Genomic DNA, 12,187 nt, shown 5'->3' with positions numbered 1-12,187 from the left:
ACTAGAGAAGCAGCCAAGGCAAGCATATTAAGCAGGTTTTATTTAAAGGTAATAATACAGACTTCTCCAGGCAGGAAGAAGGGGGCCATGGCTGATGTTCTAGAGTCCCCAGAAGTGAGCGCACACTACATCTTTTATAGGTTAAAATCTCTTTTGTTCTCCAGTTCTCTCCCCCCTTATCTCTCCTTCCTGCCTATGTGACTAGGCCTGGTTTTGCATTAAGTGAGAAGCCAGGGGCAGGGGGATGGCCAAAATGATTCAGCCAGGCAAGGGCCCAGGGGGCATTAATTAGCAGCTCCTTGCTTGCAGTCCTTGATAAAGGCAGGTAAATTTGGAAATCAATGGGCTCTGGAGATCCTTGACATTCCACTCTTCCAGGGTCAGTCTCCAACTTCCAGAGGCAGATGACTTCATGGCTTCATTTCCTGATTTGACCCGATCCCCTGTTTCTACACTACCTGTCCTTAATTCTGGCTTCATTCCCCCCTTTTGCTTTAGGAACTCCTAACTGCTGTGAGGAAAAGGGGGTGCTGATCATTCTGGCTGCTTTGAAGCTGAAAGGGGGCAGTGAGGGGCAAGCGGTTTGGAGTTCCCTTTTAAAAATCGGGTCAATCAAGGGGTCCAAGGTAGAAGTCTGGTTGGGGAAGAGCAGGTTGTAAAGTCATCTGGGGGTGGGTGCTTCTATGATAGAAGAACAAAAAGACATGAATACTGAAATGAGATTAGTACAAAGTAAATGTTGCAGCATCTGAAACATGCCACTGAGTATCATGAAAATGACAGAAGTCAATCTCTCACCAGGAGGTGGAAGAACTGAGAAATTGTTCCCGTAACTAGGCCTAGCAAAGGCTGGAGAGGACAAGGCCTTTATTTGGGGACTTTAACATTGTCCAGTTTATCAGGAATGTAAACACAACATTTAACTCTTAATGTCATTGATGTCCCCAGAAAATATAGTTAAGCTACTTAATGTCATCTGATTTTTGTAAAATGTCCCTTTTATAGGTATAACCTGTGTTTAGTAGAGATCTCTATACTTCTGTTTCTAGCAAACATAGATTAAGCCTATCTGTGTCTGTAGACCTTAAACTGGCTAAAACTTCTGAGTCTGGCAGTTTCTCTTGAAAGTTACATTTAACTATTATTTCTTTTAAATGGCCAAGAATGGTATATTTTGGTTTTAACTGTTTTGCTGGTTGTCTAAGATCAAGCTGGTCAAATTGACCTGGTTCCTGTCTGTTAAACCATCAGCTGAGTTCCCACAGGGGTCACTCGTAGAGAACTTAAGAGCAGCTTCTTAGTTCCACCAGTGCCATTGGCTAGGCAGGGTCTCCTTGATGAGGTGACTTCCTTTGGAAGCATCAGGGTTGTCTCCCTTTTCCATGACCCTCCTCTGCAGCAGGTGCAATGATTGGCTTTTCATCCTCTAGTGGCCTCATCAATCTCCTTGATCAGGAGGTTGTGTGACCCAGAGTTGCAACACTCCTTACAGAAGTCCTCTTGTTCCCTGGGTTCAGGCTGACTGAGGGCAAAAGATCCAAATACTGGTCTAGCTCGCCCTCTGTATTTAATCTCAATCTATAAGTTTGATCTTAATCATCCAGCAAGCCAGTCTCACCAGTCATAAAGAGTACTGGGCTTTAACTTCAATGTCCATAGCTTCACAGTTATTTACCCTTTTATCTAGCTGGAGTCTGTATTAGTACTGGAAGTTACCACTATCTGTTCAATAGGTGATGGCTTATTATCACAAGTTACCTAGGTTGTGTGTTCTTGAAGCAGCAACTTCTGCAAAGCATTAACAGGTAACAGTTTTACAAAATGAAATTAGCAAGAGTAAAAATATATTCAGCTTCTATAATAGCTATCTTGAATTTTGACTGAGAACCACATTATATCCCCTGTTTGAGATCACAGTACTTTTACAACAAGAACCAATCTTTCGACTATAACTTTAAATAAGCTGAAGTCTGACTTATTTTGGAGCCACTGTAACATGCAGTAAGGTGAGAGGCAGAGCCTTACCTCAGGTAAGGCGTGGCTCTTTACAGATCTTAAGTGTTCTAATTCTGATGTTGATCTTTGCTTCTTTCTTAAATGTCATTTTAAGAAGTTTACATATATTGATTCCTGAGTCTATATGAACACTAGTTAAAACAATTTAACATTATATCTAAAACATAAATTAAAGAAAGACTGAGAGAGCTTTTAACATTTCTTTTGTGTGGCAAAGTGGCAAAATGCTTTTATGTTTCACATTATTAAACTTTAAACAAATCAGGCTCTAACGTTTAGAAATACATTTACATTTAAAATTATTTATCTCAGTGTAAAAAGTAACAAATTTTAAATATACCCTATTGATAACAAGTCCTATAATAGAACATAAGTGATAGAAATAAATCCCCAATAAAATTTACTCTTTATAAGTTTAAAATTACCATTACAGACAAGTTTAATCTGGAGAATAGCAGCTTAATAAATTCCCTGCTTTAAAAACTTGTATACCTGGAAAATATGAACACATTTAATATACAAAGAGTGACCATTTCACAATTACCTTGATACTTTTATCTTACCAAATTTAGTTTTTATTTTTTTTATTTTTTGTTTTTTATTTTGGTGCTGGGGATCGAACCCAGGGCTTTGTGTTTGCAAGGCAAGTACTCTACCAACTGAGCTGTCTCCCCAGCCCCAAATTTAGCTTTTAAAGAGAAATTTAGACTCTGTAACATAGTACAATACTCTAAAGTTGTTTAACCATAATTGTATAAACCCCAATTTTTAAGACTAATTGTTCTAAAGAATAAAACTTAATAGACACAAAGTTAAGAGTAAATTAGTGTTTCTAAGAAATCCTTGTCATTTTACCATATAGATTAAACTTTGGCTTATATCAGAACATTAGTATTTCACCTTAGGAAAAACCTTAAATAGCTTTAGCTGTCTCACATACATACAACCAACTTAGTTACACACAGACTTGTTGAAACTTACCCTTTACTTACACATGGACTTTCTTAGCACTTACTTAGACCCTCATGTATTTCATCACACAAGTGCTTTCTTACCCAGAAACATTTCCTTTTCCCTTTTACTAAATATATTTCCATACCCAGAACCTTTTATTTTCTGTTTCCTATCTCTTGACCCCTTTTTGTTCACATTCTGAAACAACTCTTATGAAATTTCTGAATTTAGATAAATTACTCTATTTTAATAAGATTAAATATTTTGTTATTTATAGTACTCTAATTGAAACACAGTTGAAACTTTTGGGACCCTTTGTATATAGAATTGCACTTGTTAGGCCATAACTCTTAGTAACCTTGTTTTTAGTTTAGTGAGGACACAAAGTAATTGTAAACCCTTTTTATTTACCAACCTATGAAAACACCAATAATGTTTAAGTATGTTACCCCATGTAATTTAAGGAGTTAAAAGTACTTGATGTTATTTAACAATTAGCATTTTGGGCTAAGGAAATGAATAGACACTTCACAGAAGAAGATCTACAAGCAATCAACAAACATATGGAGAAATGTTCAACATCTCTAGTAATAAGAGAAATGCAAATCAAAACCACCCTAAGATTCCATCTCACCCCAATTAGAATGGCGATTATCAAGAATACAAGCAACAACAGGTGTTGGCGAGGATGTGGGGAGAAAGGTACACTCATACATTGCTGGTGGGGCTGCAAATTAGTGCAGCCACTCTGGAAAGCAGTATGGAGACTCCTTAGAAAACTTGGAATGGAACCACCATTTGACCCAGCTATCCCACTCCTTGGCCTATACCCAAAGGACTTAAAATCAGCATATTACAGAGATACAGCCACATCAATGTTCATAGCTGCTGAGTTCACAATAGCCAGATTGTGGAACCAACCTAGATGTCCTTCAATTGATGAATGGATAAAGAAACTGTGGTATATATATACAATGGAATATTACTCCGCCATAAAGAATGATAAAATTATGGCATTTGCAGGCAAATGGATGAAACTGGAGAATATCATGCTAAGTGAGATAAGCCCATCTCAAAAAACCAAAGGAAGAATGATATCACTAATAAGTGGATGATGACACATAATGGGGGGTGGGAGGGGTTAGTGTTGGGGTTGGAGTTGGGTTTAGGGAGAGGGGCAGGAATGGAGGAAGGAAGGACTGTATAGAGGGAGGGGAGGGGTGGGAGGGGTGGGGGAGAAGAGAAAAAAATGGCAGAATAAATCAAATATTACCCTATGTAAATTTATGATTACACAAATGGTATGCCTTTACGCCATGTACAAACAGAGAAACAACATGTATCCCATTTGTTTACAATTAAAAAAAATTAGCATTTTAACTTTGTAAATTAATCAGATGTCTCCACAAACACATTTGAGTAATCCCATACATGTTAACTCTAATTCACTTATTCTGTAAAAACCAAGATATCAGACAAGTGTCCTGAACAGTATTTGCCGTCTCTTTCCTGTTGAAGAAAAGTCCTAGAAACAATTGATATTAGACATTTTATTAACATCAATATTTCATTAGTTTGACCACCTAGAGACTTGCGAATTATTTTTTAAGACATTTTACTTTTATTACTTTACCCAAATTGAATTGAAACTTTTTAAATCATGTGAATTAAAAGTACCTGGATCCATTTTTAAATTTTAATTTTAGGAGCGCTCAGTTTTATACAGACAAAACATGACATCAGACAGCATGACATACAAATAACACAAAATCAAAGGTCTTGTAACTTTATAGGTGAATCTCCATTGCAATGTAACAGATATTCAAAAACTCTAGTTGAATTAAAAAATAGAACTAATCAAAAGTCATGAGCTCAAAAAAATGTAGAATTAAAAAAAAAACAAGAGTCCTGGAAAAATGATAAGGCCGTTAATTACTTTAGTAAAGCACCATAAAATTTACTTTTGCTGGAGTTTAGGTAAGACTCTTTTTACCTTTTTTTTTTTTTTTTTTCTTCCTTGGGTTTGAGACCGGTCTCCTACTGAGCCTTTAGGCTTCCTCTATTTACATTTCAATGTAAGCCTTGACTGAGATCTGGAAGGAGCTAACAGGTTTTAACAGAAACCTTGTGCCTAGGGCATTTTAGCCATCTCATCAGGACAGGCTTGGATGTCAAAGAAAATTATGAGACCTTATTTTCCATTACTTTAAAAAATAAAGCTACTTTGTTAAGTATCTTCTTAGCATATCACTGAGATATGCCATTGGTTATTGAGTTGCCTATAGCTGTGTATCCGGGATTTATTTTCCCCTCAGTGACAAACAGGTTAAATCTTGCTTCATAGGTAAGTTGAGGACAGGAGCTTGAAGTAAGGCCCCTTTTTGATATTCCTGGGGCAGAATATTGTCCTATGGTGGCTATTTCCTGTAGTGAACCTGTTGATGACATAATTTTTATTTTTTGAGATCTTTTAATTCCTATTAGCTAAGAAGTTTAGGAGCTCCGTAATGGCCTTTTGATATTCCTCCTGGGTGGAGGCACATAAAGGATGTTATTTACTTACTGGAGAACAGTTACAGATGTTTTATCTCTGAATTTTGTTAAGTCCTTAGCTAAGGTTTGTCCTGAAAAGGTGAGGGCCATCTAAATCCTGAGGCTACACTGTCTAGGTTAGTTGAGATACAGTATCTGGTTCCTCAAAGGCAAACAGAAATTGCCATTCAGAGTCTAGCATAGAGAGGAAAAGTCATCTTCTAAATCTAACTTAGTAAACCAAGCAGCAGTTGGAATCCAAGATAAATGTGTATGGATTAAGAACTACAGGGTGGGCGAAATTACTGCTTCATTATTCTAAGGTTTTGGACTAGGCAGTTTGCTTTTTAACTCCTAAAATGGGTGAATTGCATGGGTTTCAAGGCATTAAAAGTTTCTATCAGTTTGAATGATCTTTAATAAGCCTTTTTTCTGGTCTTTATGCTCCCTTTTCTTTCTTTTTTGATGTCTATTAAAAATGGAAGATGCAAGCTGGAGAAGATAATCTAAGAATTGATCAGGACCACATGCTAATTTTTTGTAATTTCCTCTACATGTTTGGGGCTGACTAAATGATAAATTTGTACCTTAAAAGTAGGTGGCCCTTTATGGATTCAGGATTCAGGGTGGTGTGTTTTCTTATTGCCTTCCTGAGTCTCTCTGTGAAAATAGCAGGATTTTCCTGAAGGCCTCATATAGTTTTCTAGACATCCTACTCATTATTTGAATCCCAGTTAGGATGGTTTCTGGGAACTGCCTGTACTCTAGATGGTTAATAGCATAATTTTCCAGGTGAAGTCAAATACCTGGCGTAAGTTTTGAAACATCTCAATATTTATTAGGATCCTCCAAAAACCTCCCTAAATTTTTGTCTGTCTTAAGTTGGGAGGGTTCCCTTGATTTTCCTCCCTTAGTGGGCAATTCCTTAAGGCTTTCTCCTCTTATGGTAGAGATTATTGCTGTCAAGCATGGTAACATATGAAAGGCACTTTTCTTGATCATTAGCAATTTAGCAGTATGCAGGCTAGTGGTGAACCTGGCAATACTGTTGAGAGAGAAGCTCCCTTCTGAAAAGTATTAGGGACGTCTCCCTAACTGAGCTTCCTTACGGTCCAGAAAAACCCGTCTCTCACTACCTGGCTTTGCCAGAGTTATTTCTGGCCTTCTTCGGCAAAGTGCTAGGGTCCTAGTTTGCCCTGTGCTAGAGACCCTGGGAGGATTCAGACTTAAGGGCATTACTGCTTTCCTCCTGCCACTATAAGCTCCTAATTATGAAAAACGATGACAAAAGTAAAAAGTGTGCCGTTTGCCTATCTTCTTGCCCTGTAGACTAAAGGAACCTCTGGAGGGCATGGTGACATCTGTTGGTTGTTAGGCGTATAACGCCCTTTGCTTGGAGGGTCTCCCTGGAGGGGTTTTTTAAATGCCTCCCTCTTGCAGCTTAAAGAGAACACCGTGAGCACATTTAAGCACAGGAACAGTAATGGGGAGACTCTAGATAGACTAGTGAAGGCTAACTATGCGAACAAAGGGAACCTGGGCATTTTTATACTAATCATCCCAGGCCTTAATCCTATAGCTTGAATTCCTAATGTCTGACCACAAGGGAAGGGGAGCATCCAGGAGGGAGTGATGTGTGGGAGCGTTGTGCACTGTAGGGCCCATACGGAGGCAAAGGTGATTGGTGCTTTCCCTCAGTGCCATTTGCCTACCGATCACTCTGGACACCCCGCAGGGCGGTTGGGAGGGGGAGTCCAAAGAAGGAACCTTTGGGGTCCACCCAAGAGTAGCCCGGGCTGGGAACCCCGCAGTTGTTCCAACCCTTCCTCCGCCTCCACGCATCCTGGGCAGATCAGGACTAGGGACACGGTGTACTGGCAGCAACTGCGCTCCGGGCCTGGACAGAAAAGTAGGAAATGGCTTCAGCAGAGTCCAACATGCCTACAGAGCAGGTGATTGGAAACTTGCCTGGGCCGGGAAACCTTTCACCGGAGTCTTAAGAATGGCGGCTGCACTAACTGTGTTTACATAGCTGATGGGTGCCCATTTTGCCCTCCAGAAAGAAAGAGACAGAAAGATGCACCTTGGACAGATTGGGGTGCAAGAAGAGAAAAGCTCACTTACCTCGGTGTAGATCTCGGTGGGACCTCCAAATCTGGTACTGCCGTTTACCGATGACGAGTTCTGCTCCCTCTAATGTTGAAGATTGACACTAGAGAAGCAGCCAAGGCAAGCATATTGAGCAGGTTTTACTTAAAGGTAATAATACAGACTTCTCCAGGCAGGAAGAAGGGGGCCATGGCTGATGTTCTAAAGTCCCCAGAAGTGAGCGCACACTACATCTTTTATAGGTTAAAATCTCTTTTGTTCTCCAGTTCTCTCCCCCTTATCTCTCCTTCCTGCCTATGTGACTAGGCCTAGTTTTGCATTAAGTGAGAAGCCAGGGGCAGGGGGATGGCCAAAGTGATTCAGCCAGGCAAGGGCCCAGGGGGCATTAATTAGCAGCTCCTTGCTTGCAGTCCTTGATAAAGGCAGGTAAATTTGGAAATCAATGGGCTCTGGAGATCCTTGACATTCCACTCTTCCAGGGTCAGTCTCCAACTTCCAGAGGCAGATGACTTCATGGCTTCATTTCCTGATTTGACCCGATCCCCTATTTCTACACTAACTACCTGTCCTTAATTCTGGCTTCATTACTGAGCACATATGTAATGGTTTTTCTCTTGTTAATCTGTTTTATGTCAATTTAACTCATAGCCCAAAGAACCCAGAAGAGTAGAAGGAAGTGTGTTTCCCTCCTTGAACAGAAGTGAGGCTCCACCACTGGCTGCAGCCTGGACAGACCTGAGGACCTCCTGCTCAGTGAGAAGCAGATGCACAGACGAGAGTGTGTGACCCAGTGGCAGGGAAGTCCAGGACAGGGGCGTCCAGAGACTGACGTGGACCTGGGGGCGCAAGGCTGGGGGCGCAGGGCTGCCGCAGAGATGGGTTTCCCTGTGGGGTGAGGGGTGTTCTGAGCTAGACGAGGCAAGCTGCACATGGTGGACGTGCTGTCCAGGCTACCTGCCCTGTGACCTGTGCTCACCAACATGTCAGTGAAATGCAGAACTTGGGGACACACTGTCCAGACTCCCCACCCGGCTGGCATGCCCAGCACACGCATGCGTGCTGGCAGGTCCATGCTGCCCCCTGCCAGCACCCATGCCCCCACCCTCCTGGGAGAGGCCTGGGAGGTGCTCCTCCCTTCCTCGGGCCACTGCCATGGCCCAGGGGGGCCGGCTCCAGGCACTGCCTGCTGCTGGGGTGCACCTGGGCCCACATGCAGGGAGGGGCTCGACCTCCGGGCTGCACCCCTGCAGCTCCCTTGAATTCCCGTCCTACCACCTCAACCTCCCGAGGTGCTGGGGTGGCAGGTGTGGTTCCTGCACTTGGCACACCCAGTTCAGCTGGGCTCTTCACCACCATTAATAGGTCCCTCAGACATGCCAGTCTCCACCCACCTATGTCCCTCCCTGAACCCTAAGGCAAAGGCCTGCCAGGGAGGGGTCTGGTCAGCTGGAGTGCCAGACAGGCCAGGATGGCCAGCAGTCAATGGTTCTCCTGATCCAGGACACAGGGCCACAGCAGTGGCCACAGGAGACTTGAAGATGTCCATGCAGGTCTTGGAGCTGAAGGACAGGAGTCCATCCACCCGGCCTTGACTGCATACCAGGGGCCACTGTGGTCACCCTGCCGGAGGTGACAGAGCCCGGGTCAGTTCTGGCACCCCTGATGGGGAGCAGGGTCCAGTGGGGCTTGAGCCAAGCCAGGAGCATTCTTCTCCCTTCCTTCCTGCCCCAGGACCTTGTACATGCCCTGGCTCGTGTCCTGGTCCCCTCGGGTACAAGTTCCAACCACAACTCTGTGGCTCCCCATTGTGTGACCTTCTCAGGCAGCTCACTTAACCCCTCTGGGTCTTAGTTTCTTTTTCTTTTTGGTACTGGGGATTGAACCTAGGGGCACTCACTCACTGAGCCGCATCCCCAGGTGTTTTTGTATTTTATTTAGAGACAGGGTCTCAGGGAGTTGCTTGGGACCTTGCTAAGTTGCTGGCTTTGAACTCGAAATCCTCCTGCATCAGTCGCCTGAGCCATTGGGATTACAGGCATGTGCTACCGTGCCCGGCTGGGTCTCAGTTTCTGCATCTGAGAAACAGGATCAATGCTGGTCCCACCTCCAGGGTCCCAAAGAATATGCCAGGGCCAGCTGTGCTGTGACCTGTGCTGTGACCTGGCCGGAGGCTGAGGTGGGTGCAGTCAGAAGCCTGTGGGGGCCTGCTTGCAGGCTGGGCTGCCCCGGCCCACTGCACGGTCACCTTGCAGGGGGTTGGTTATGAGAGCTAGCCGCCAGGCAGAGCATGTGGGGGGTGGTGCTGCCCTGCCAGAAGCAGCCGTTGTTGCCCATCTGGGTGTCCAGCCTGTGGGTCAGGTGCCTGCCCTGGTGGGTCAGCCCCCAGTTGGCTGCACTGCACCAGGCTCCTTCCCTCACTGCCTGGAGCCCTCTGGGCAAGGTCAGGGGCTAGACAATCCTGCTGGGCCTCACCTTCCTGTCCAGTTGTGGGGAAAAGGAGCAGGTGAGAGGGGTGGCAGGCAGAGGAGGTAGCTGTGGGTGCCAGGCCCGCCACCCCAGCACCTTACGCAGCATGAGGTCATTCTCCAGCCGGGGAGCCAGCACTCAGGCGGGTGCTGGATGGCAGCCTTGAGTGGAAGGTGAGGTGTGGGCCACGGAGATCCTGCAACCCCGGCACCACCCTCCCTGGTTTCCTCCTGACAGCAGCAGGAACCAAGGGGTGGACGACAGGCCACCTGATCCATCCCAGCTGGTCCTGCGTGGGTCCTTCCTGTCTTCACAGCATGCGGGAAGCCTTCCTCCACTTCCAGGCCTGTGCATCCAGAGAGCACCAGCCTCCGGCCCGCAGACCACCCTGGGACTCCCTCGCCCGGCTGCATCTCTAGTTATTTGTTCCAAGGTCCATATGTGCCAACCCTCATAGCTCTGCCTAAACTATAGAGAAGCTCCCTCTGCAGGACTCGTGGGTGCATCCTTGCTGCTGCATGAAAGAATGCAGCCAGTGGGAAAGGCTCCTGTGAGCAGCTGGATCAGGCTGCACCTGGGCTGAGCCACGCCTGAAGCTAAACCTCCTCACAGACTTGTCAGTTACCTGAGCCACCAGATCCCCTTTTCTGCTTCAGTTTGGGTTTGGGGGGGTTTATTACTGACCAACCCAGAGGCAGGGCAGCACCAGTGACCTCTCAATGGCATCAGGGATCAGTTTCTTGTGATTTGCCACCAGGCAGGCAGGTCAGCTCTATCCTTGTGGCCTAGGTGGCAAACACATTCCTATGTGGAGAGAACAGATAGGGTCAGGTTAAGGCTAGTGTGCCCCGCTCCACCCCAAGCTTGGAGGCCTCAGACCCCCAATTTAACATCTAATAAAGTCCCAGTGTCCCTTGAAACTCCCAGTAGCACACACAGGGGTTGCCCTGACCCACCATTCCCCATCCCAGACTCCATTGCCCAGATCCCATGGCTTTGTGACCCTCTGCCAGGTGTGGTGGAGTACACCTGTAATCCCAGTAACTCTGGAGGCTGAGGTTGGAGGATGGTTAGTTTGAGGCTAGCCTCAGCAGCTGAGCAAGACCCTATCTCAAAATAAAAAATGCTCAGTACTAGAGCACCCCGGGATCCAATCCCAGTACTTTGGAGAGAAAAAGAAAAAGAAAAAAGAAAATCTTGTTTCCCTTTCATGCTCTAAAATTCAAACTTCTCATGACCCATGAGGCCCATGTAGCCCCATCCCAGGGGCCACTGAGGTCCAGCTGCTCCCAAGGCCTCCTTCTCCCACCAGGACCTTGTTCCTGCATTTCCCTAGGTCTGACCTCCTTACCTCTCAACCTTCTCATGGGGGTTTCCGACCACCAAGTGCCACCCTCCACCCCATATCAGTTCTCTTCCTTCCCAGACACTGTGTCACACAGGAAAGGTCATAATAGCCCCTTGTCCCCTACAGTCTAGAAGCAACATGAGAGTAGGTCCCAGGTCCATCCTGTTTCCAACAGGCCTAGAGCAGTACACACTCAACAAACATGCAGAGAGGTGTGGGTGGGTGGGTGATGGATGATGGATGGATGATGGGTGGTGGATTGTGGATGGTGGATGGATGATGGATGGTGGATGAATAAAGGATGTATGGATGATGGATGTATGGTGGATGGAGAGATGATGGATGATGGATGGATGGATGGATCATGGATGATAGATGGATAAAGGATGGATGGACGGAAGGGTGAATGGTGGATGGCGGGTGGATAATGGTGTGGATGGATGGTGGACGGAGGAATGATGGATGGGTGGATGGATGGTGGATAGTGGATGGAGGGATGATGGATGGTGGATGAACAGATGCATGAGGGCAGATGATTGATAGAAGGATGGATGGGTGCTGGATGAATGGATCCCTGTGTCTACCCATCTGGTAAGTCCCCAGTTCATCCAAGAGCCACTCTCATCCAGTCATCCAGGATTTTGAAACATGTACCACCCACCCCACTCCACCTCACCCTGGAGGCACCAGGTGCTGGCCCAGCCTTTGGTGTGGAAACTGGGTTGCAGCAGCTGTGCCCTACTGATGAGCAGTCCTGGGTGG

The 12,187-nt window shown here is 45.3% G+C and overlaps 1 protein-coding gene across 1 annotated transcript; it reads right to left on the bottom strand.

The window, feature by feature from the left end:
- Window positions 1–9,053: 9,053 nt before the first annotated feature.
- On the bottom strand, window positions 9,054–10,979 carry Gzmm (granzyme M). Its single transcript, XM_053743341.1, is given in 3 exon segments — window positions 9,054–9,118; window positions 9,121–9,220; window positions 9,862–10,979. Coding segments are annotated over 3 exon segments (489 nt in total). The 5' UTR covers window positions 10,186–10,979.
- Between the last annotated feature and the right edge of the window lie 1,208 nt (window positions 10,980–12,187).

The sequence above is a fragment of the Sciurus carolinensis genome, unplaced genomic scaffold (assembly GCF_902686445.1).
Source record: "Sciurus carolinensis unplaced genomic scaffold, mSciCar1.2, whole genome shotgun sequence".
Classification (NCBI taxonomy): domain Eukaryota; kingdom Metazoa; phylum Chordata; class Mammalia; order Rodentia; family Sciuridae; genus Sciurus; species Sciurus carolinensis.
This window is presented reverse-complemented; position numbering and strand designations above follow the sequence as displayed.